Below are 25000 nucleotides of genomic sequence, written 5' to 3' on the forward strand. Positions count from 1 at the left end.
GAAAGGCGACGTGGAGAAGCGCATTATCTATGTTGATTGTGAACAGCCTTAGATAGTCAGACTCAGATAAAGGAATACCCTTTTATAGAAAAAAAGTAAAAAAATTAAATTTTTTTAATAACTTCTTGTGTTGTGCGCTTCTGTGAACTGTTTTTTTTTCTAAGTTTATTTATTTACGTTGTTCAGTTGCTTTTGCTCATCTGATAATACCGATTGCTGTTGAAAAGTAAAAAATGTATTGCTATTGTTTGTTTTATAAATATGTACAGTATGTTGTAAACTGATGTCTGTTCAGATATTTATTTATTTATATTTTCTTGTTTTGATTTGTAAAATAAATGTTTATATATATATATATATATATATATATATATATATATATATATATATATATATATATATATATATATACGCGCTTCGCATCCATTGTTGAGATGTTTGTGGCTTAATATATGCGCTTCCATTGTTGAGATGTTTGTGGCTTACTCATTAGAAAAAAAATAAAAAATAATAATTAACATCCAACTGTTTCTCCTTTTGTTATACTATTTACAATGTTTTGAATACAGTCGTCAGAAAGACTGCTGCGGAGCTTCTAGGTAGGAGTATATCTCTGGTCCTAGTGTTAAGTCAGTACTTGGTGGAAGCATCTTTTGCAGCAATTACTGCTATGAGTCTTTTTGGATAGGTCTGTACTAGCTTTGCACAGTAGGATGGTGTCATTTTTGCCCATTCTTCACAGGAAAATTGCTCCAGTTCTGATAAGTTTTTTGGGGATTGTTGATGGACTGCAATCTTCAAGTCTCCCAATAAATTTTCGTTTGGATTCAAGTCAGGACTTTGACTGGGCCACTCAAGAACATTAATTCTCTTCTTGTTCAACCATTCCAGTGTGGTTTTGGCTTTGTGCTTCGGGTCACTGCCCTGCTGAAATGTAAATTTCCTCCCCAGTTTCAGTCTTGACTGACTCAAACAGGTTTTCCTCAAGGATTCTCCTGTACTTTGCACCATCCATTTTCCCCTCTGTCCTGACAAGCTTCCTAGTCCCTGTTGAAGAGAAGCATCCCCATAGCATGATGCTTGACAGCTGCTTGACAGTTGGGATGGTGATGTGCAGTGTTGGGTTAGTGCCAAATGTAACACTAGGAATCTAGACCTAAACCTTACATTTTCTCATCTGACCACAAAACCTTTTTCCATATGTCTGCAGTATCATCTAGATGCTTTTTCACAAACTCCATACGTTTTTTAAGATGAGGCTTTTTGAGTAATGGCCTCTTTCTTGCCACCCGTCCATACAGGCCAGCTTTGTGTAGGGGCCGGCTTATTGTTGATGTGTGAACACTGACTCCTATCTCAGACACAGAACTTTGCATATTTCTCAATGTCATTGTTGACTTCAGAGTGACATTCCAAACCAGTTTTCTGCTTGCCTGGCTGCTCAGTTTGGGAGGGCGACCTGATCTGGGTAGTGTCTGGGTGGTATGAGGCATCTTCCACTTCCTAATTATGGACTTCACTGTGCTGAGAGGGATAATCAGCATCTTTGAAATTTTCTTGTACCCTTCTGTGATGAGTCAAAGGGGTTTCTGTCTGCAATTCAGCCTCCCAACAGTAGAAGGCATCAAACCAACTCGGGACTTCCCTTACCAAGGTCTTGTGACCATGACAAAAGTCATCTTTTTTAAGGGGCGGCACCTTGGTGAGGGGCGGAAGTACGAGTATGTAAATTCCAGCCACTGGAGTCAAGTGAAATTGAGGATACCTGTCAGTTTGGGATTGGTGATCCACTGACTACCGGGGCGGGGTTTGCATACTAAAGGGAACGTGCTACTGTGTTCGGGGTTGGTCCTAAGGAATAGAGGCGGGGGAAAAAAGGCTGGTGGGAAGTACGTGGGAGTTTTGGACTGTGTCACGAACGGAGGCCTTACTAACTTGGCTCTTTTCTGTTTTTATTCCTTTTTGTTTTATTTTTGGATTTAAGCAGAGCACGAAGAGGACTAAGAGGCTTCTGTTCCTTTATTTTTGATTACTCCAGCACTCCCTCCCTCACATCCTTCTTTATTATTTTTCTTTTTTTTTCTGTGTAATATTAAATAAAATTTAAATTTTTACATGTAAATCACTGTCTGGAAAATCCATTTTTACTCACACGCCTCACACCTTCTCTGTACCTCTCTGCCACTTTATCCCTGACCTTGGTCTTCTTGGTAGCTTTATTGGATCACTATGTGAGTTGCAGCTTGAAAGTCTTTATATACCTAAGGGAAATTATCTACGTTAAACCACTTTGAGTACACACAAGCTGAAACCATTTCATTAATGTTGCTCCCTTTCAAACAAATCATTTGCACCTGAGCTGATTTAGGGCTGCAGTAGCAAAGGGGTTGAATACTTATGCAACTGAGATTAATCTGTTTTTCCCTGTAAATCTTACTTATTTATATTGTATATGCATTTTTTAACTTTATCAGTGTGGAGTAGTTTGTGTGGATTCTACATGTAAAGTCTAATTTGAAAGTGCCGTGGAGTACGCTCAGGTGCCAACAAAATGTAAAAATTTTGCAGGGGGGTAAATACTTCTGCAAACCACTGTGTATGTGTGTGTGTGTGTGTGTGTGTGTGTGTATATATATTATATATATATATATATATATATATATATATATATATATATATATATATATAGACACACACACATATATATATAAAACAATGTCTTAGTAGTCACAAAGGAAATGTAGTGCAATTAAGGTGACGATGAATATAATTGAAGTCTATTTAATTACAACAAATAAGAGAGGAACAACTCACAAAGTTATTTCAGTTTTTTCTATTGCGCAATGCTGACTCGTTTTGTTGTGTTTCAGGTAGAAACCATACCTTCACAGTTTAACGACCCTAATGTTTATGTTTGGGATAAGTCCGGGAACAAGAAACCAGAAAAATTAGAGGGGGCGGTGGTCCCCTTGCGCAAAACCCGCTGTGGTGACTACGCCTCCATCAGATACCAAGTTTCACGTCTGCACAGAATGCACATCACCCATTTCCAGTTCTCCCTGAACTGGCCCTCTCTCGTTCCAACAGGGAACGCCTCTCATGTGAAAACTACCCTCCTGCTGTATTACAAGTGCTTCGTTAGTGAACTCCAGAGGGCTAACGTGACTCCCGTGGTTACCCTGTGGCACCATACTGCACAGCAGTCCGGGTTGCCAGCTCCTCTGGTTAAAAATAAAGGATGGCAGAACATGGAGACTGTGCAAGCTTTTGTGGCCTATGCCAGGCTCTGTTTCAGAGAACTGGGTGACCATGTCAAATACTGGATCACCCTCAACGAGCCGAACATTAGAGATGAGCAAAAGACCTTCTTGGAAGGCCACAACCTCTTGAAAGCTCACGCACTGGCATGGCACGTCTATGACGAGGAGTTCCGGCGAGCACAGAAAGGGCAGGTGTCTATCACCCTTCATGCAGACTGGGTGGAGCCGGCTTACCCCTTCTCCAGGAACGACGTTGAGCCGGCCAATAGGGTTCTGGAATTCCGCATTGGCTGGTTTGCCGAGCCTATTTTCGGCAACGGAGACTACCCACAGTTGATGAGGGAGTGGCTGCAGCAGCGAAACAACTTGGACTTGTATGACTATCACCTTCCCCACTTCACCGAAGAGGAGAGGAAGCTTGTGCAGGGCACTTACGACTTCTTTGCTCTGAGTCACTATACCACCTCTCTGGTCTTTGAAGAAGTGGAGGAGAAAACCCAGTACAACACTTACCTGGAGGTGCACTTCATACCTGACACCACCTGGCTAAAATCCCCCAAGAGAGGTGCAGTGGTGCCTTGGGGGCTGCGGAAGGTGCTGAACTGGGTGAAATCCAGATATGGAGACGTGCCCATCTACATCATGTCCAACGGTGTGGATGATGATCAGACTGAGATGGATGATAAACTCCGACTTTACTACATGGAGAATTACATCAACGAGGCACTGAAGGGTAAGTGTGTGTTTGGCAAACTTTTTGCTGCAGTAATACAGAGGGAATTACCAGATTATGAATTTTGTTTGGTTGGTAATGACATCAAACAGGTTGGTTTTCTGGTCATTTTGGATGTTGACCAGGGACTGATTTACCTCACCTTGCTGCAGCAGACCCCACTGTCCTGGTGCCCAATCGGCTCAAGCAGAGATTGTTTTGGCAGTGGGGATCGGGAGATGTCCACTAAATTCAGTTCTCCTACTCTGTTGTGGGTAGTTGCCACAACTGCATCAAGAGAGGTTTAGTTTTTTTAGTGAGCGAAAATAATGGGACATTTGAAATTAGGGAGAAAAAGGGGGTCAAGTAATTGGGCTCTCTAAATGTAAAACATACAAAGGGAGTTTTTGAACAATAAAGTGACTTGTTAAATTAAATCACTAATACAACATAGTAGTAATGCACTGTGGCAGCATCTTTGTTAAAAGCACACATTTACTTAGAAAAGTATAAAGTACAAAAAGAACTGTGGTACTGCTACAGTAGCACACAGCAGTGGCAGTGCAGAACCTGATGTAATCATGTGCATGTGATCCCTGGTTTTGACTTCACTGTCTCTTCCAGCAGATGTCGCTTTAAATCATTATATTCTTTTTTTTTTACAGCTTCTGTCCTTGATGGTGTCAACCTCCGTGGGTACTTTGCATATGCCTTCGATGATCAAAGTGATCCTGGCTTTGGTCTCTATGGCTACATCCACGATGAATTCTATATAAAACTATCCCTCGGTCATTACAGGAAAATTATTGACAAAAATGGCTTTCCCAGCCCTACTGCTCCAAAACAGGACTGTACACCGGAACCATATAGCTGTCCTGGATGCTCTGTTTTCTTCACAAAAAAATCCATGATAACTTTTCTATGTTTTATTGGTATTTGTTTTGTTATCACTGTAGGGTTAGTTATTTATTATTCAAAAAGGCCTGGTAAGAGATATCAGTATTAAATAGTACAAGTTGATGTAGACATTCCTTTTGGAACTAAATGTATTTAATGCATAATCACCTAATCACTACAGCACACAGAGACATTTGCACTACCTTGTACTGTAAATCAGTAATTACAGTGTGTTTCACATCAGCTGCCTATTGAGTTCAATAGGAACTACATTACTGTATATACTGGCTGGGAGAAAGAAAACTGTGTTCCATAAGTGTTGTCAATCCAATGCTAGGAACTTGTCCTAAATTAGATTTCTCAAATGAAGTGATTGGTTGTGTGTTAATAGCTAATTTAATTTGTATTTAAAAATAAGAAATATTTTAAAACTATATTTTTGTGCCAAATAGCTGTTGTTTTTTAATGTATAATTTTACTTGTGCATATTGGTGTTGTTTTTTGTGATATCCCTGGTATATGCCAAGAGTAAATATAAAGCTCTCTCCCACAACGTGAGACAGCAGTCATTTTAGTAATCCAGTCTAGTAGATATAAACGCCTGTCAACCTAGTGCCTACTCTCAGATCTCTTGCAACAGTGAGGTACAGCTTTTGTATTTTACAGAATACTGCACCAAAAAGAATAAGGATTATATAGTTACACAAAGTGTGTGCTGCATATCACAGCTGTTTTTTTTTTCCACCCAGTCCATGGGTATCATCAGTATACATTCTGAGTTTCCCATTCAGAACAAAAGTGGCAGTTCACCCATCACCTGGGGGAAAGGCACCACCAATATAAGCGAAGGCCAGGTATAGAAGAGTGGAATGCAAATTCATGTTGCGATGGGCTGGCTAGACAGGTTTTGCGCCAGAAGTTAGCACAGACAATCAGGACAAGGATTTCTGGTACACAGAGCACATTTACTTGGGTAGACCAATGCCTCAGACCATGCACCGTTTAGTTCCCTGGTTCCTTTCTCAACATACAAAGCCAAATTTTATTTTATTTAACCCATTTTACTGTGGAACTCCTCAAGGCAAATCTGCACAGTCACTGCCCAGCTCGCTCTGAAATCGGGAAATACTCAACAGTGCACCTCCCAATAGGTGGTGCCAAAGAGCCAGCAGTAAAAAGGCATATATAGATCATTTAGACCAGGGGTGTCAGACTCAGTTCCCGGAGGGCCGCAGTGTCTTCTGGCTTTCCTTCCACCCGAGCTCTCAATTACTTCATTGGTCTAATTATGTGATTAACTGAGACCAATTGAAAGTAATTTTTTTAAATCATCAACTGTAAAAGTCGAATTGAACAAATAATGTCCGATTGAACAAATAATTGTATCAATTAAGTTAATTGAGAGCTTCAGTGGAATGAAAACCAGCAGACCCTGCAGCCCTTGAGGACTGGAGTTTGACACCCCAGCTTTAGATAGTGGTCATGACAGCCAACTGAGTTGAATCTCATACTATTTTTCAAGTCAGTTGATACTAATGAGTATTTTGTAATGCATACGGTAGATATTTACCAAGAGACAAGTTTAGAATATATACATCTTGTATTACAAATAAATTAAATACTGTATTATTTGCTTTGTTTCTACTTTTGTGTTGGCGTAGTGGCGCATTTCCTGTACTCTGTTCTATTCAAAACTAATTTTAAATAAAAAACAGAAAAGTAATTGCAAGTATGATAAGTTTATTAGTGCGTTTATGATAAAATATGGATTTTCTTAAACATTATGTACAGAGAAAAAAAAACACACTTTCTTATCACATATGCAAATCTTCTTTCACTCCACATACATATTTACAACCAATAACAACTCAGAACTGAGGTAAAATATGAGGTATAAATAGGTATAACATTAAATACATTTTACATTAATTCCCAAATTGCTCAGTACTATGGCATCGGACAACAGTTTATGTGTTAGGGAGCATCATGCACATCAGTTATGCTTTGTATTTATATTACTTTTAAAAAAAAAAAAAATTTTTTAGCAGATACACTGGAATATTGTGTTTCCTAGATTTGCCTAAAACTTGGCTAATTGCACATTTTATTTCATTATGGTTATTATTATTTTCTGCAAGTAAAACTAACCAAGTTATTATCAAATGGATTCATGAGAAAGAAAAAAGCATTCTTATAAAACTCCAGTATGAAATAAATATGCTACAACATGACCTAATGGAAAAGCTGTTTTCTTATGACTGTCAGGAAGTAGGCATACATAGCTAACATACACAAGGGTGTCCACGGCATCCCAAAGCACACCCATGCATTCCTTGCTGTTACTGTTAAATAATACAATGTTACCATTTTTTAATGGTCACTCAGTATGTCAGTAGAATATCTGACTAAGATACCCCCACTTCTTTTAACAAACTTAAACATTTCGTTTGTAAACAGATTTTCGAGACGCTTACAGAAAATTAGGGTTACATTAAAAAAAAACTGTAAAATGAACAATAATATGGAATTGTTTTTCCTAATGAATAGCAAATCCATGATAAATGCCATACTGGTTCCCATGAGCAGCCTAATTCCTATAAACTGACTCTGTCAAGAGTTCCCACAGTCATTTAAAGCCCCTTTCCAATTGAGAACGTGTCCCTCTCAGACCTGTTTTGACATATTTGTGCCTATATTGTTCAAAGTCACTTTAATTACAGAGCTAATTAACTAAGGTCAAGTTTAGGATTTTTTTTTTTTTTTGTTCTTTCTAGAATGTGAAATTCACACATTTCAAAATGTATTTAAAAGTGTTTCGTTTTAATCAAAATAAATTTTGAAAATACTGAACTAGAAATATATGTATACTTCTGTTTTTAAAGATGCAAGTCTACCACACAACAGGTTACTACAGCATAGTATTGCCACAAATCTGTTTATATGAGTATATCTGATACTTGTTACGAGAGGCATTTCTGGCAGTATTACAAAATACCAGAGTGTTATTTTTAAGTGGGATTCCCACGTACTGTAGATGTGGTCTACAAATCTGGTATCTATTAGTAAAACCCATTTGTTTATTTTGTGGTCATTTTTCCATCAGGTCCACAGAGAAAGACACAGACAACTTCCCTTTGAACACAGTTATATATTTGGCCTACATGTTTTTTTGGTTCAGCTTCTTTAGGCAGCTCACAGACAACTTCCCTTTTGAACCCAGAGATTTTTTATTTGGCCTACATGTTTTTTTTTGTTTCAGCTTGTCTTTAGGCCCAGAAGATTCCCTAAATAACATCTTCTCTTCTCCCATTCCGCATCTATTCTGCTGAGGAACTCGCTGGGTGTCTGTTCCCAGGCTGTCTCTGAGAGTAAGTGACCTTTCTGAGTGCTCTCATACAGAGTAGCCAGCCTGGAGGGAACAGCTGCTCCCACTCCACTCCTGCTGTCCCCCACCCTCGCGAACTCGCTACCTTAAACTTTCGGTTCGACTTATTGTTTAGGGCTGAAAACAATAGTTCGTTTATGATACATTTCTCCAGCAAAATAAAAAAAAAAAAAAAAAAAAATATATATATATATATATATATATATATATATATATATATATACACTATTATATAATATATATACATATATTATCATCGGATAAAGCCGGATCAAGGGATTTTTTTACACAGTTGCATTATTTTCGGATCAAGGGATTTTTGCAGTAAAATAAATTAAAGAAATTAGGGAGGCAGGGGTGCTCTTTAAACACCCAAATAAAACATTCCCAGGTAGAGCCCTAAGATTTCAGTAAAGTGAGTCAGGCGATTAAGCAAAATAGCTCTGTGTTTTATGTTATTTCAATCCATTCTAAAGCTTGGCAAAGGTGTAATAAAACCATTGATCAATTAACAACGGTTTGTTGATTCCTTAAAGCGATACACGTTTCCTTAAAAAAAAAAAAAAAAAAAAGTAATAAAAAAGAGCAATACAGTTTTACACAAAATCCTTTTAATATTTTCTGAAAAATTGCAATATTGGAAACCTATATTTACCCTCCTCAGATTTCTACAGTGCTATTTCAAACCGGAATCATCATGAATTTACCCTCAAAAGCAACAGGGTAGCAGTCACAATGAATTGCATTGACTGCGAAAAGATACTGTAAAAGATTAGTAAAACCAGTTTACTTTTTTTTTTTACAATTAAAATGGGAGCAATGCTGTTTGGAAATCAATCTAATAAGCAAGGGATGATGATATATATATTATATATATATATATATATATATATATATATATATATATATATATATATATATATATTTATATTTAACATTTATAAAATATACCTGCTTCTCAGAAGCTTTTAACTGCTCTGTTATGCAAAGCACAGATAATGTCCTAGACATTGTAGAATATAATGCAAATAATACAAATAATAACAATAACAATATTACAATGTATGATAAAGCTATGGTTGGCTGAATAGTATTCCAGCATCAGTGAGCGAGGCTCACTTTTTTGTTGAGGCAAAAACGAGAGCTTCACATATGTTACGTGACGATATTGATCTTGTTTAAAGCTGTATTCCTTTCACACTGAACAGGTTAATCCCAGGCCTTGCTACTTGTCTCCCAGTCCTCCAGGCTGCGTCCCTTTCAATTCAGATTTTGGTTTCTGGTCCCTCTGTGGTCAATGGATGAAAGGAGTTCCTGATCCTGGCTGCTTCAGTAGCACACAAATGCCCAAAAGCTTTGCTGTACCAGTCTGGTGTCCGTCCCCTGAAACACAGTACCAGCTAGTGCTTAGTTCCAGTGAAGCTTATCAAGACAACCCACTCCATAAAAATGATGTACAATCATGTATTCTATAGTGTAACAGAAAGTATATTGAAAATGTATGTATATTGCATATTGAAAGAACATTTTAATAATAGGCAATACTTTAATCAGTACAATACCTCATAGTATATTTAGTATAAACAGGTATATTTTTGCATTAACTAAGTATGTCAGAAAGACTTACTTGAGATCCATTCTGCAGATGTGTGTGAGCCTGGATTTCCCCGAGCCACATGGCTCTAATAAATACTGCGAGTCCAAGACAACCGCTCTCACACCTCCAATTGGGGGAGCGTCTTCAAGGTCCACTGAAATGACTACAAGAGCGCAGGTTCCCTTCGGCAGATCAGTCCTCCAGGACCTACACAATATTAACCAAAAAAGGAACAAAAAGAAATCAAATTACATGATATTGTTTCACCTATTTCATCATGTCAAGCTGCCAAAAGCGATCCAGTCCAAAATATATCCTGGAAACTAATTTTTAAAAGTGTCACAATAACAATGTTTTTGTTAATAATGGCATATATTAATATACTGTACTCTGCAGCAGGCACTACCTGTAGACAGCTGTGTCGAATTGTGGCGTGGACGTTTTAATGTTCTTCAATACTAAACATCAGGGCTTGGTTTTCAAACTTACCTCAGCACTACAAAGTCCCTGCTAGGATGGGGTGCCATGCTGTTGAGGACATACTGAAAGATTTCAGTCTGTTTGTCCAGTGTCTCGATCACCTTCCACTGTAAAAAGTCATCATCCCACAGGTGGCGCTCTCGCAACACACGGTTCAGCACGACTGATGGGGGAGCCTCCACTTCGACAGACACCTTCCACAATCGCAGGGGGTTACCATCGCCGACCTTGAAGAGGGAGAGAAAGGGATTTTAAAAACACATTTGGTCCTAATATTTTACTCATTTAGAATACTGCTGAGTTGATAAACATCACACTTTATAGTGTTTATATGGCATTAAGGCAGGCCATATCTTTACCTTCTTGTAAGCAAGTTCCGTGTTGTCTGCACTGGAGCAGGTGACCCAGCCTTTAGACTTCTCCTTGGCCTCTTTGAGCAGAGCCTGTGTGAGGTTCTCCAGGTACATCTGGTAAGTCCCGTCTTCTTCTTCCAGCTGCTTACCCATCTCCTCTAAAGTCATGGCGTGGACGTTTGCCTCCACGTACGAGTTCCGCGACTGTGTCACCATCTCTGTGGAGATCTGCTGGCAGGCAATTTGGTTGCTGGGTGAAATGGTCAAGCCATAAAAGGTATTCCCTGTCTGATTTTCGATTCCCACAGGTTTACACCAAGGCTAAACCTACAGAGCTATCATTTAACAGGCCATTTCCTGTGACACGTGCGGCAACTCTAAATGTAATGGATTTTCCTTCAAAGAACATACAGTTTCTCTGTATTCTCACCTCAAAAAGCCGGTTGCACTCCATGATCATATGAGCCAGGCCTTGGGTAGCTGCCAGGTTTTCATTGAGGTCTTTCTGGTCTGGCCTCCCCGTTGCATATTTTTTCTGCATTGCTCTGTGAGGTATGACAAGGATGACTTTAGGGCATACATGTGGTTGATAGCGGCAAACTTACTTGAATGTCTGAAGCATCCTTCTAGCATCCATTTGGAATACAAAAATTAAAGATGTTATAAATCAGCCTAAATGAAAAAGTGTAATTTCACAGGAGTCAGTGGTAACCTGTGAGTTTGAATACAAAATATTCTTAAAAAAAAAAAAACTGCAGTTACTACACAGAGTATTAGTATACCTTGGTGACAAGTTTTCCTTCAGTATGTTGAGGTGGAACAGAGAAGGGGCAAGGCAGACTGCTATATTCATCGGGGTCATCTGGTTTTCTTCCACTGAAGTGACATCACTAAGGAAACACAGCAAAGTCTGCAAGACCTCCCTGTTCTCATCGGACATCAGCATGATGGCGGCTTGCACAGCCTGGAGACGCTGGTCCCTGGGCACGTCTTCAAGGGAAAAAAAACAAAACAATAAGGCATTAAAGTGACCCCCAGATCTAATACAGTTAATGAGATGGACAGGGCACCTCACACAGAGCAGCCCTTTGTGTTTACTGCCTCTGCCAACCTTTATCATGAGCATAGCAAGAGGTAACAAAAGAGCTTTCACTCAATGAGTAAAAAACATTTAAAAACAGCCATTTCTTGATCTCATGACTAGTTATCATTCTACGCATGCAGTTTTGGTACACAGCTTGAGTTTGCATGTTATCAAGCTTCTTGTACTTCGTTGGTTCCCAGTGTTACAATGATCAATGGTGAATATGCTGCATGCGGTAGCTAGAGAAAAAAGGATACAGCTTGTAACCTGCCTGGGAATTGCCAGAAACTTGTGATCAATAAGTTGGGGTTTTCAATAAAAAAAACAAATGTAAACGTACGGCTGAATGCGTGTTTGTGACTGGTGAATAAACGAGTGGATTCTTGATTTTGGATTCTTATGTGTTGTTGCCAGGGCCTTACATGCAGTGCATGGCATATCTCATTATACTGACATCCTGTTCTGTTATAGCTCTTACACTGATAGATGTGAAGGAAGGTCTCTCCCAGCTTGCTCGTGAGAAGAGGCTCGGGAAGGTCTCGGAAAAACTGCTTCACCATGTCGGCCACATCATAGGCTGACTGGTCCTCGTAGCTGACGTTTTCTGGGGAGCTCTCGTTCATCTGCCGCAGAGCCAGAATCCTGGATTTTACTCCAGACTTCCGGAACAGCCCAACCTAGTGGGTGAACCAGATACTTGTTAGTAGAAGTACATATTTGTATTTAAAACTGCAGCTGAGTTTTTATCTTGACATGAGTGTGTAGGAATGCAATGACAGCAACACAACAAGCTCCAGAAAAACAATCCACTATGGATTCTAGACACACAATTAGGCTGACATTGCAACACTACACAGGAGGCAATAAGAGTACTCTTCTTGAGACAGATTGCTGTGGTAGACCACAATAAGTAACAGGGATTAACTAGGATGTATAGTTCGCAGATAGAACACAACAGTGTGAAACGTACGTACATACTTGCTTGCGGATAATCTTTTTTCTTGGAAGTTCTGCTTTGCACTTCATGCGTAAATGTGTTTATCACAGACTTTCTAAATCCTAACACTGCACAACCAGAAATCTGAGCCAACTGATGACATAATCACAGCTCAGACTAGTTTAAGAAAACTACTGGGAAAGTAACCCTGCCAATATCAGGAGTCACAGAGTCTCTAGACCTCACAAAAGTCTTTTGAGATATAGATATTTCTACTATTAAAGCAACCTTGACTTGCATAAGAAGGAAAAACATTGAGTGAAATAGCTTGCATCACTTGATTTTCAAGGTGTGGTATCCGTAATCAACAAGTACAGAGAAACATCATCTGTAATTGACAAACCCAGCACTGGAAGACCCAAAAACTGTCAAACAAGGATGAGCAATACTTGAAGACAATATCCTTGAGGAACAGAAAGAAGACAAATGTTGAATTGACAACAGAACTTGCAGAAGGCAAAGGTGTTGGTGTCCATGCATCAACAGTCCAAAGCACCTTTGACATTGTTCCATAGTCCAATTTCTTTATTCTTTTGCAAATTTTAGCCTTTCAGTCTTGTTTCCCTTTCTTAAAGATGTACTCTTACTGCAACACATCCTTTACGTCCTGATTTCAAGAGTGACCTTTGTACTGTTGATTTGATGGACAACGACACCTGTGTTTCTGCCAGTTCTGTTGTCAATTCAAGGCTTGTCTTCTTTCTATTCCTTAAGATACTACCTTCAAGTATGGCGCATCCTTGTTCGATAGCTTTTTGGGTCTTCCAGTCCTGGGATTGTCAATTACAGATGATGTTTCTCTGTAGTTGATTACACTATGTAACACAATTTTTGTTCCTGGGTAGTAAGTGTTATTTCCTAATTGCTTATGCCTCAAAAGTATAGAAAATGGCTATTATTCCCCACAAACTTTGTTTTTGTGACCAGGACAGTGATATTTCAAAATATCACTATTTCCAATGGGAAAACAGGCAAATGTGTGTGTGGCAGAGCACAGCTCTGCTCTTTAGAAATTGGCAGGGATGGGGTTAAATTCCCCTACCTGCCTGGGATCATTGTGTTCAGGTGGCTGGGGTTGATTAGATGATTAGTTTAATTAATGATCAATCAACGCCCAGCCACCTGACATAAAAGGAGGCCTCTGCTTTTCATTTAGGGGGAGGGAGCTGAGGAAGCAGGTTGGTGTTTTGGTGTTTGTGATTTTTGAATGTCTTGAATCCAGTGAAGGCATTGCCCAGCCTGGAAACCTTTATTTTTGTGAGTGTATTTTTGCTTTATTTGTGTTTAAATTGCTTTGTTTTGGCCCTTGTGCCCTTTCATTTTTGTGCTTATAATAAAATAGTTATTTTTTTGAACTCCAGACTGTCTCTGGGCCTCTATCCACTCACCAGCCTGCCACAGTGTGTCTTTTCGTTCACATAAAGTCAGAAAAAAACAACATATGAATCCAAATTAACATGTATTTATACTAAAGTAATACAAAAATGACTACAAAAGATTTAGAAGTGAGTAGTTTTTCGACATTTACGATTATACTGTAAATACAGTATAATTGTAATCTTTTGTAGTCATTTTTGTATTACTTTAGTATAAATACATGTTAATTTGGATTCATATGTTGTTTTTTTCTGACTTTATGTGAACGAAAAGACACACATTTGCCTGTTTTCCCATTGGAAATAGTGATATTTTGAAATATCACTGTCCTGGTCACAAAAACAAAGTTTGTGGGGAATAATAGCCATTTTCTATACTTTTGAGGCATAAGCAATTAGGAAATAACACTTACTACCCAGGAACAAAAAACAAACATAAAAAAAAATTGTTCCACGGTGTTATGCTTCGATTACCACACCTTGAAAATCGAGTAATGCAAGCTGATTCACTCAGTGTTTTTCCATCTTTATGCAAGTCAAGGTTGTTATAATAGTAGAAAACACTAGTGGAGGCTTTGAGGAAATTGTTGATGCTCATAATGCATCAGAGTAGAAAAATGCAGCAGGTCTGAGACTTTTGGTCCATATATATATATATATATATATATATATATATATATATATATATATATATATATATATATATATATATATATATAGATAATTTTTTTTTGTCATACAGAGAATTGAATTATGTTACTTTTTAGTGGTAGTGGTTATAAACGATTATGCACCTGTAAATACAGTGCATATAGTTGGGTAGAAAGCTCAGACATGTTAGCAAGTAATTTTGTCAAAGAAATCCAGATATTTAATACAATAGGATAATCAATGGGCACCAACCTGATCCAGACACTTGCTCCTCAAGAAGCGCAATGCTTGCTGCAGGCTCTGGGGAAGTGGATGCCCAGTCCTCTGCACGTGAACTATCAAAGGAACACCAAAGACATTTTTGTCTTTGTAGTCGGGTACTTTCATCCTCTTCATAAACCTTGGCACAGACCTGAAAGCAACAAACCAAGAATATATGTTTGAACAAAAATAAAAAGCCACCAAGTGCTCTCTCATTGTGATAAGCAGCAGTCCTCCTTCTGTACGAAACAGGGGTAGCTTTTCCATCTAAGGAAACAATATGTTTTTCATAAAAAAAAAAAAAAACTCTAGGGGCAAGTTAGAGCCTGAGACACTGGTACATACATTTTAATGTTAAGTAAGATCAACAGCCATGGCTTTTTATGTCATCTACATTTTTAAACTGCATCTTAGCAAGAGAAGGAATCTGTTTTTATAAGTCAGTGTGGCAAAGTGCCTGCCCCTCTGTGTATTTTGTGTTGTGTGTTAATGTTGGTGTATAGTCATTGGTACACAGGATATAAATGGGTCTGTGTAACACAAGTGTTTAAAATGTATATTTGTATTTAGGTATGAGGATTGCACAGCACTTCATGTGCAAGTAAAACGTAATAATATGTGAGCACGGGGAATTGCACTTTATTAATTCACGTGCAGTTGTACCTCAACCCCCATTGAATGATTGATTAGCAATCGAGTCACGGTACAGCTACATAAAAGCTACATGTTTTCACCCACTCGGGGTTGTGTGTACGGTGACTGGAGAATGGGATAGGAGATGGAGGTAATAGTAATAATTGTAATAATAATCGTAATTGTTAAAATATCTGCTCACCGCGTTTTGTCTGTATAGTCCGTTTTGTTTGTCTTTTTATTTTGGCGACAAGTGCCATGTCCTGTGTTTTTGTTTGTTGCAACCTTTTTATTTCCTGACTGTTCTGTTCACTTATTAAATGCTGATCGAGACCATTCGCTCAGCTCCACCAAACTCCACCTCTCTTGTTGTTTATTTCCTGGCTCCGGTCTGACGCCACCCACTCCGGCCGTCTTTGTGACAGTCAGCCATAAAATGATACTGTTTTAGAATGTTGTATTTTTAATATATTTTTAATAAATGGCCAATGCTAACATTACAATTTACTATGTAGATATATGGCTATTTGTCTCTGTTTTCTAAGAACTAAATTCTGCAATTAATCTATAATTAAACATCTTTCCCAGCTTTTTTGACCTGCATACACTGCTACTACTAAAAGCTTTGTTTCACCCCATTTAAAACCCTGAGCTGGTCCATTGAACACTAAGGAATCCTACTTGTCCCTGAGGGAACAAGATAAAGATACCCAAGATCTCTAATGCTTTAGGGGCTGAATTGACTGTTTATTGTTAGAAAGACCTAGACAGGCAACGGGAAAGAAGAGCTAAAAAGGATGTGAAAAACAAAGACAAACAGCTAGCTGTCACGGGTCACAACACAGCTCACTTCCTGCAGGAGGGACTTTCACAGCTAAAGCATCTTCCAGACATTACCTCCGCTAGCTTGCAAGTCGAAGTGAAGTTATTTCCCTAGTCCCCTGCAGGCAGACTGAATGGTACTGTTACAGTTTAACACTCTGCTCATACAGCCACTATAGACAAAAACAGTTGCCTATAAAAAAAAACACAAAAAAAAACCTATTGTATCATCAAAACTCAACTCAACTGTCAGTTAGGCAGTGTACTCACCAGGACCAGCCGTGTTTGTTTGACATGGAGTACTTCTCCATGATGGCTGTGAGACGGAGGAGGGAGAACCTCTGCAGGAGACTCAGCTGTCCCGCTGATTGGTTCCTGATCTGCAGCGAGGCCATGGAGTGGCTCAGACGATGGGAGATTTGGAAGCTGGGCCACCTCATCCTAACGTGTGAAGGATTCAAATTAAATACAGTACTTCAGGTAAAGAAAAAGGAAACGCACATGCCATATACATTGGAGGTCTTCAAGTCTACAAGTTTAGGGAAGTTGGCTAGGAATAAGGTCTGGTTTGAATTATAGTTAATGTCTATGGGGGTGTGTTGTATAACTTCATCATGGGTCTGCAATGTTATTTAATTTAATACAGACAGATACAGTTTCTTCGCAGCAAGCCAGATAATTGACAAGGAAAAGAAAAATGACAGTCTAACATTCCACTAAGCTAGAAAAAAAACATTTTTTACATACCAAGTTATTATTATTTTAATAAATTAAATCAACCATCACTAGTTGGACCAATTCACTCCTTTTCTGCATGCTTGTTGGTAGTTCAGTATTACCAACCATTAACCAATGCTATGTAGACAAAGTAATCCTAAACCATTAATTAACCATTTCTATCGAATTGCCAAAGCAGGCCAACAATAAACATACTGTTGCTTCAAAACACTATTAAGCAATGTTTCACCAGGGTTAAGTTTCACTCTCCCTCAATGCACAACAAACATCACTGCACATTTATCAGATGACTATGAAAACAATTATGCTTAAGTGGAAACTCTCTACTTAATCAGGTCAGAAAATAACTGACCCACTACACCTATTTGAATGTAATAGCTCAATTGAAGCAGTCACTTTAATCACTGTTGGCTTTTAGCTGGCTTCAGAAGGCTTTTCAACAGAGCTTTTTAACTACCCCTCACACTACTTTAGAGTTAGAACAACAAACACAAGACAAGATGAGTTACTAACCTGTTCGGTCGGGTCAATGACGCTCCGACTCCAGAGTCTCTCCTTTCTCTCATTCCCACCGACTCTGACTCATTCAGGGACACCCCATCCTTGTCCCTGTCACTTGGAGTAGTCCTACCATCCAATACAGAATTCCCTTCGAAATCCAGAGTGATCTGACTGGAAGATTGCAAGCCAGACTCCCCATGTATTGACCCATCCTCTGGCAAGACGTTTTTGGACCAGTGGTCCACGATCTGCTGCAGCCCGTTGACGTGCTGTAAAATGTCATCCAAGTGGGGGAAAATATCCTCTTTCTCCAGGTCCATCAGGTCCCCTGTGCTGGCATACAAGTGAGATCCAGGTACATTGTCATAGATGCTGATCCGTCTTCCTCGGGGGAAGCACTGGGTGGTGGGCCGAGGCTCTTTGGAATGTGGTGGGTGCCTGTCCAGACAGACACTTCCAGTGTGCCAGTTCACAGAAGAGCCGATGTTGGTGGGTGAGAGGCTCTCAATGGAGAGCGCTTTGGGGAAAGTGCCGGGCTTGTGGTCCTTGGGGATGTGCACCACCAGGTTCTCGTGCGAGCGGAACTCGTTCCTGCGGTTCTGCTCTGCCACTTTCTTAATTTGAGTCCCTGAGAAGATGTCAACATCCTCCAGGTACATGCCACTGCGCTTATGGGCAGCACGAAGGGCCTTGTGATCCTTCAGGCTGGGCGTGCTCTCTGTGCTGTCGCTTGTTTCCAAGTGGCTGCTGTCACTGCTGGACTGCAAGGTGGAGCAGCCTTGAGACGGCTCCACCAGCAATCCCCCCAGATCTCCATTTATCAAATCCACACAGTGCATTGTTTTTAGAGACTCAGGCTCCTGCTGCAGCATAGGGCTGCTAATCACTACAGTACCTGATTTCCCAGAGGTCTTTGCTTTTCCAGATGTGGTTTTGGCTCTTAGAGCGTCCATCCGCTTCAGAAAGTCCTTGGCTTTGGTCCTAGTTTGCCTTTCATTCTTGAAAGAGAGCTCATAGTTTGTTATGTCTTTGGGGGCCTGTGGGTGAGAGACGGTGACTAAGGAGGAGTCAAGCATGATTGTGGTTTCTGCACAGTTCCGTCTCGAGCTGTCAAAGCAGTCTGTGGTCGCGCTATTGGTAGCTGTCAGACTCCTGCTCTGGCTGCCTCCGCTGCTCTCGCTGTGCAAGGAGGAGATCTCAGGCTCACTCAGCTCCGTCAACACACTCTCACTGCTGGTCGTGTTCTTCAGTGTCATGCTCTCCAGGGGGCCCTGACTCTCCGACCGGCAGAGGAACGAGTCAATGTCCTCCAGCCGGGACCATCGCCTGCTGCTCCGCTGGAAGGTCCATTTGTCACTGATCGCAAACAGGTCTTCTTCATCTGAGTCTTCACTCTGAAAACAGTCAAATCAGTGAAACACTGCCCCTCATTTGTGTATATTAGTAAGCTGTTATAATAACACAGGTTGAAAAAGATACATTGTTTGTAAAGCTGTGTGCAGTTAAAGCAATGTGATAAGCCAGTTGCTTCACAAATAAGTCATAGGTACAATAACACTAGATGATTTTATCGCATTTAAACAGGAAATTCTGGGAGGATGTGGCAATGTCTTTAGAAATAGCTGAATGCTAAACTATAGTTCTTTTTAAATTATATGTTTTTTTTTTTAATGGAACAAACTATTTTATTCAATCTATCCTTGCCAGCGATTATGCAAATACAAAATGCATACTGTTTCTTCCCAATATTAAACATAAAATTAATTAGTTTGAAATTCATACTTTACAGTTTGATATACAGTAGCATATTACTGAATACCTATCATTTTTATACATTTTTAAGATGTTACTTTATTATTTTGGGCACACTGAATTAGTATATCTTTTGCCTATATTGTACCCTATAATGGAGAAAGATGGCTTATTATATTTGAGCTTCACTTTGTTTGCATGTGTTTAACCAGCTGTACTACTTTTTATTATTCATTTACCATGTAATACTGCAGTAAACATTTATAAAGGGCCTTAGCATACTTCAAATGTTTCTACTAGAATACAATTAACTAGAGCTCTGTAACCGTTATATCTGACCACTGCCACTTCTAAAAGGTGATTCATATTGAAGATCCTCAAACAAAACAGCTGTAACCATGACAGCCCAGCAGAGGCAACACACCATGGTTTGAAATGTATCATCGTGCTAATCTATTCCATTAACACCTTAACATAGGTTATCTCTGTAATCAAAAGACTGACTGCTTCCAGTGTGTCTGTTTGCATTCCCACTGCAGAGAGTATTCTCATGTGACCCCCCAGGTGCCTCTAGAATATATATAATATTGTACACTGTTCTGTACTTTACTGGGGGGTCTCCAGTGCTTCTATACCATTAATAAGAAACACTTGAACTTTCTGGTGGCATTTCTTCTACCTTATCAAGCTTTCTCTTGTTCTTCATTGCTATTAAACAACACTGCTGAAAAAAGTGAGAAGGGCAAACCAAGGTGGTTCTCAGCCTGCCAGGATTTATTCATTCTGGCTTTTTGGTCACTGAAACAAAACCATGTTTTCTTTCCCTCAGTTCACATATAGTTTAAATGTACATTTTCCCCAGTGTAGAAAAAAATAGTGAACACAGGGTAAAGCAAGAACAAACAAATAACAGTACTGTAAATCAAATAAATGGCACATATACAGAATAATATATGGAAAAGCATGAAAACATACTGTATAAATACACCATGGTAAACTTTTATATGCAGAATAGTGTGATGGTTTCATATAATGTATTTTACAATCAATCTACTGTATAAAGGGTTGTCTTCATTAGAGAACAGTTTAGCACTTTAAAAGTTGGTGAGGTAGAATGCTTCTGACCAGATACGCTTTTTCTTGCTTACATAATTTGTAGATTTGTCATTTGTTCTATGTAATGTGCTACAATAAATTATATTTAAACTTAAGAATAAGCTGGTATATCAGCTACAGAGAATAAAGGGTAAACAAGTGCAAACTTCCAATTGTAAAATAAATCCAACCATGGTCTAGACAGTTGTATAACAAACCAACTTTAAAATTCTGCACAAAAAACAAAAAGTGAATTTAAAAACATGCACTTACTTTCTTTCTTGGAAGGTTCACGTCTAGTTTCATAGAGGCACACTTGTTCAACGTGTTCAGTCGCCTGGAAGCAAGACACAATCCACAATTTGAGATATTCCAAGTCGTAAATAAATGTCACCAGAGTTCTGTCTTGTGATATCTGGTTGACTTCCGCAATGCATTTCAAAATTAAAGGCTGTGCCTACTGCACAAGCTGGGACCTCCCTGAGTCGTAAGAAGAACAATTCAGATATTTCAAAATGAAGAAATGCAGCCAGTCTCTTACTGTAAGAAGAAGCTCTGCCTAAAACAGGATAACAACAGATTGCCTATGCCAAACATTCAATTAGCCTGGTTAATTGGTTTAAAAGGGCTGCTGAAAACTCTGTAGTTGCTTGCATCCAATTGGCTTTGACTTGTTTAACTGCTGCAGCCAATAGGCTGCCAGTGTGTCTGCATGCCAGCCAACTCTAGAACTCAGTAAGCTCTAGCCAATAGCATCGCGAGGCTCCTTCCACCCGATTAGACCCACCCGCCAATGTCTTTGCAAAGAACACTAATGATCCTCTCCGCCTTCTACTGTCATCAAAGCACTTAACACTCCTGCTAATGTAATCCATTTTCAAGCAAAATGCATTCATTTATTGTGATGGATTCAATTTATTATAACAAAATGTACCAATACTGTAATTAGTTTAGCCATTGTAAGGCTGATTAATTTGAGACTTTGGATTTTACTCAGAATGTAGAAGGCTTCTGAACAAGCAGAGACTGGTGTTTGTTCAACCCAAGGAGGGAAAGGTACACTATATTTGAATTACTGCACTGCCAAACAAGCCTGCTCCCTGCACAAACATGTTTAGTAGCTTGCCTTTTCATTGAACTCACTAACCCCTAATTAAAGTTTGGTCAAAACACAGACACGTGTCTAAGGTTCCGGCAAATGGCTCTTAAAATAACAGTGTTTCAAAATAAATGTTAATTTCATTTTATATATACCCTGTATATAAAAACTCTCTTTTTGTTTTGCCTTTTTTAAACAAATTAACTAATCTTCCAACTGACCTTACACCAATGTTACTAAATTAAGCAGCGGATTTTGCTCTAGTGATAAAAGCCTGCCAAACTCTGTATCGTTCAAATTATTGGCTTTTAAATGTGTAAATAAAGCCAAGTGTTTGAATGCAAGACTCAAATGTGGTAAGGAAATATTAACATCTTTTTGTCACAATATTGTTAGTTATTTCAAATAAATTATACATTTAAATGTAAAAGAGTGACCCAAGCAACTGCTGAAAAAAGATCCCACAGTCGCCTTTGTAACAACTATACTTCGGCTTTAAACATGATATGTGTATTCCTTGACAACAAAGGCTTCACATCCCTCTAAAGTGGTAATTATCTGAAGCCATCCTGTTTGTCTTGACTGTCCCACACAAAGTCAATCTGCTGTAACCCCTCACTGCGCAGGTACAAAGTGGTGACAGGGGGTAGTATGAGCTGTTTTAACATAGACATTTGTTATTTGAGACTGACAGCCATTGACCCCCAGAGGCAGGGAAGCCTTTGAATATCAAGTAACACTGATACACAGGGAATGACCAGAGATCAGAGGCAACGGGGGGGCCTGTGACATTACTGCATTACTTTACTACTGAGGATAGTGGGGAGCCCTGCAACCAGATTTAAAAACAAGGTTTAAAAGATGCTACTTCATAGAAAAAATAAAACACACATACCTTCATAACAGTTGCTTTGCCATGATGTTTACTGCTTTACTTGTAATAAAAGCAGAGCAGCATTTCAGATGTTACACTGATTTAACTACATGAGTCGTGCCAGTAAATTGTTTTTAGGTTACTTTCTAGCACTAGCACATTTCTCATGTTTATCCTAGTGGTAATTTCTGCTTTGCTCCACCTCTCAGGTTTAGATAAGAATTGGCAGCAAAAATAATCCACCACTAAGGCTGGATCTGATCAGGCTTAAAGAAAAGCCTATTCAGAAAATAATTAGCATCTATGATATAATATCCCCTATTAGTCATTCCACTGACCATAGAACATAAGAGATACAATTACAATGTAAAGCCACTACAGACTCATCAGTGTTACAGGGTCTTCTTGCTATGGCTTTGGTAGGAATACAAGGTGGTGACATGCCAGGTAGCTGACTGGGGTGAGCTTCTAATCAGCTTCTCGCAGGGCTTAAAGCAATAACTTCTTAACCAGTTAACCATAGCCTAATTCAGCAGAGGCTTCGTATTTGTAACACACAGCATTATTAAACCAAGAATAAATGCCATACATCATTCATTTCATAATGATGAGATGCTAATAAATACAGATGACTAAAACCATACTCCCATTTACTGTAATAATTTAGTGTTATATATAACAGCTCATAGCTGGAGCCCAGGGATGTATCTTTAGTTTGAACACCACTCAACCACTGAAAATGTTACCACACCACCACCAGTTACACAGTTAGCAGAGCGTTTCTGTTACAGTACTTACCGGCAAAGAGGTTCTACAAGATCTTTCTCAAGAAAATCATGATCTTGTTTGACTGCTGGTATGTCAATTGGAAACTGAGAATCTGAAACGCAAAAGAAAAAAAAAGATTAAAAAAAAAACCTGTTAGAGTGATCATCCTTATTGTATTTCTAACATTCTTTTCATAGATAGGAAACCAACATGTCCTACAGTCAGAATTGTTTCTGGGTGCCAAAAAATGTAGACGCAAGAAAACCGTATTTTAGATTTTTAGCTGCAAGTTCAGGTAAGTGCTTCAGGAAGAAAAGGAAAGTATTTACATCAAAACTGAAAGTGCTCAGATTTGAATTCACATGAGTACTGCAGGCATTGTAGTACATATATATATATATATATATATATATATATATATATATATATATATATATATATATATATATATATATATATACACACACACACACACACACACACACACACACACACACACACACACACACAGTGGTTTGCAGAAGTATTTACCCCCCTGCAAAGTTTTCACGTACGCCACGACGCTTTCAAATTAGACTTTACATGTAGAATCTACACAAACTACTCCATATTGGTAAAGTTAAAAAATGCATATAGAATATAAATAACTAAGATTTACACAGAAAAACAGATTAATCCCAGTTGAATAAGTATTCAACCCCTTTGCTACTGAAGCCCTAAATCAGCTCAGGTGCAAATGATTTGTTTGAAAGGTAACAAAATTAATGAAATGGTTTCAGCCTGTGTGTACTCAAAGTGGTTTAACTTATTGATAATTTCCTTCAAGTAAATAAAGACTTTCAAGCTGCAACTCACATAGCGATCCAAGAAAGCAACCATAAAGACCAAGGAGCTTTCGAAACAAGTCAGGGATAAAGTGTCAGAGAGGTAGAGAAGGGTACAAGAAAATTTCAAAGGCACTGATTATCCGTCTCTGCACAGTGAGGTCCACCATTAAGAAGTGGAAGATGCATCACACCACCCAGACACTACCCAGATCAGGTCGCCCTCCCAAACTGAGCAGCCAGGCAAGCAGGAAACTGGTTTGGTCGCTCTGAAGTCAACAATGACCTTGAGAAAGCTGCAAAATCCTGTGTCTGAGATGGGAGTCAGTGTTCACACATCAACAATAAGCTGGTCCCTACACAAAGCTGGCCTGTATGGACCTGTCGCAAGAAAGAAGCCATTACTCAAAAAGCCTCATCTTAAACTGCAGACATGTGGGAAAAGGTTTTGTGGTCAGACGAGACAAAAAATTTAATTTTTGGTCTAAATTCCAAGCGTTACGTCTGGTGCAAGCCCAACTCTGCACATCACCCAGTCAACACCATCCCAACTGTCAAGCATGGTGGTGGCAGCGTCATGTTACGGGGATGCTTCTCTTCAGCAGGTACTGGGAAGCTTGTCACGATAGAGGGGAGATTGGATGGTGCAATGTACAGGTGAATCCTTGAGGAAAACCTGTTTGAGTCAGCCAAGACTCTGAAACTGGGGAGGAAATTCACATTTCAGCAGGACAATGTTCTGAAGCACAAAGCCAAAGCCACACTGCAGTGGTTGAACAAGAAGAGAACTAATGTTCTTGAATGGCCCAGTCAAAGTCCTGACTTGAATCCAATCTAAAAT

General features: G+C 39.1%; 2 protein-coding genes across 2 annotated transcripts in view; one reads left to right on the forward strand and one right to left on the reverse strand.

Moving 5' to 3' along the window:
- Window positions 1–6592, forward strand: part of LOC121302611 (klotho-like) — a 12211-nt gene extending 5619 nt beyond the window's left edge. Inside the window, exons 3-4 of the mRNA XM_041232615.1 lie at window positions 2799–3993; window positions 4638–6592. Coding sequence (XP_041088549.1) covers window positions 2799–3993; window positions 4638–4978 — 1536 coding nt within the window. The 3' untranslated portion in view covers window positions 4979–6592. The remainder of the gene's footprint in view (window positions 1–2798; window positions 3994–4637) is intronic.
- Window positions 6593–9194: 2602 nt separating this feature from the next.
- On the reverse strand, window positions 9195–23444 carry stard13b (StAR-related lipid transfer (START) domain containing 13b). Its single transcript, XM_041233155.1, has 12 exons — window positions 23366–23444; window positions 20868–20931; window positions 17760–19141; window positions 16779–16949; window positions 15045–15204; window positions 12247–12445; window positions 11467–11674; window positions 11115–11229; window positions 10691–10912; window positions 10341–10558; window positions 9882–10058; window positions 9195–9637 (listed from the first exon to the last, which is right to left on the reverse strand). Exons 2-12 carry the CDS (start codon window positions 20898–20900, stop codon window positions 9520–9522), a joined length of 3003 nt encoding a protein of 1000 aa, XP_041089089.1. The 5' UTR covers window positions 20901–20931; window positions 23366–23444; the 3' UTR covers window positions 9195–9519.
- Between the last annotated feature and the right edge of the window lie 1556 nt (window positions 23445–25000).

This window comes from Polyodon spathula, chromosome 30, assembly GCF_017654505.1.
Source record: "Polyodon spathula isolate WHYD16114869_AA chromosome 30, ASM1765450v1, whole genome shotgun sequence".
Lineage (NCBI taxonomy): Eukaryota > Metazoa > Chordata > Actinopteri > Acipenseriformes > Polyodontidae > Polyodon > Polyodon spathula.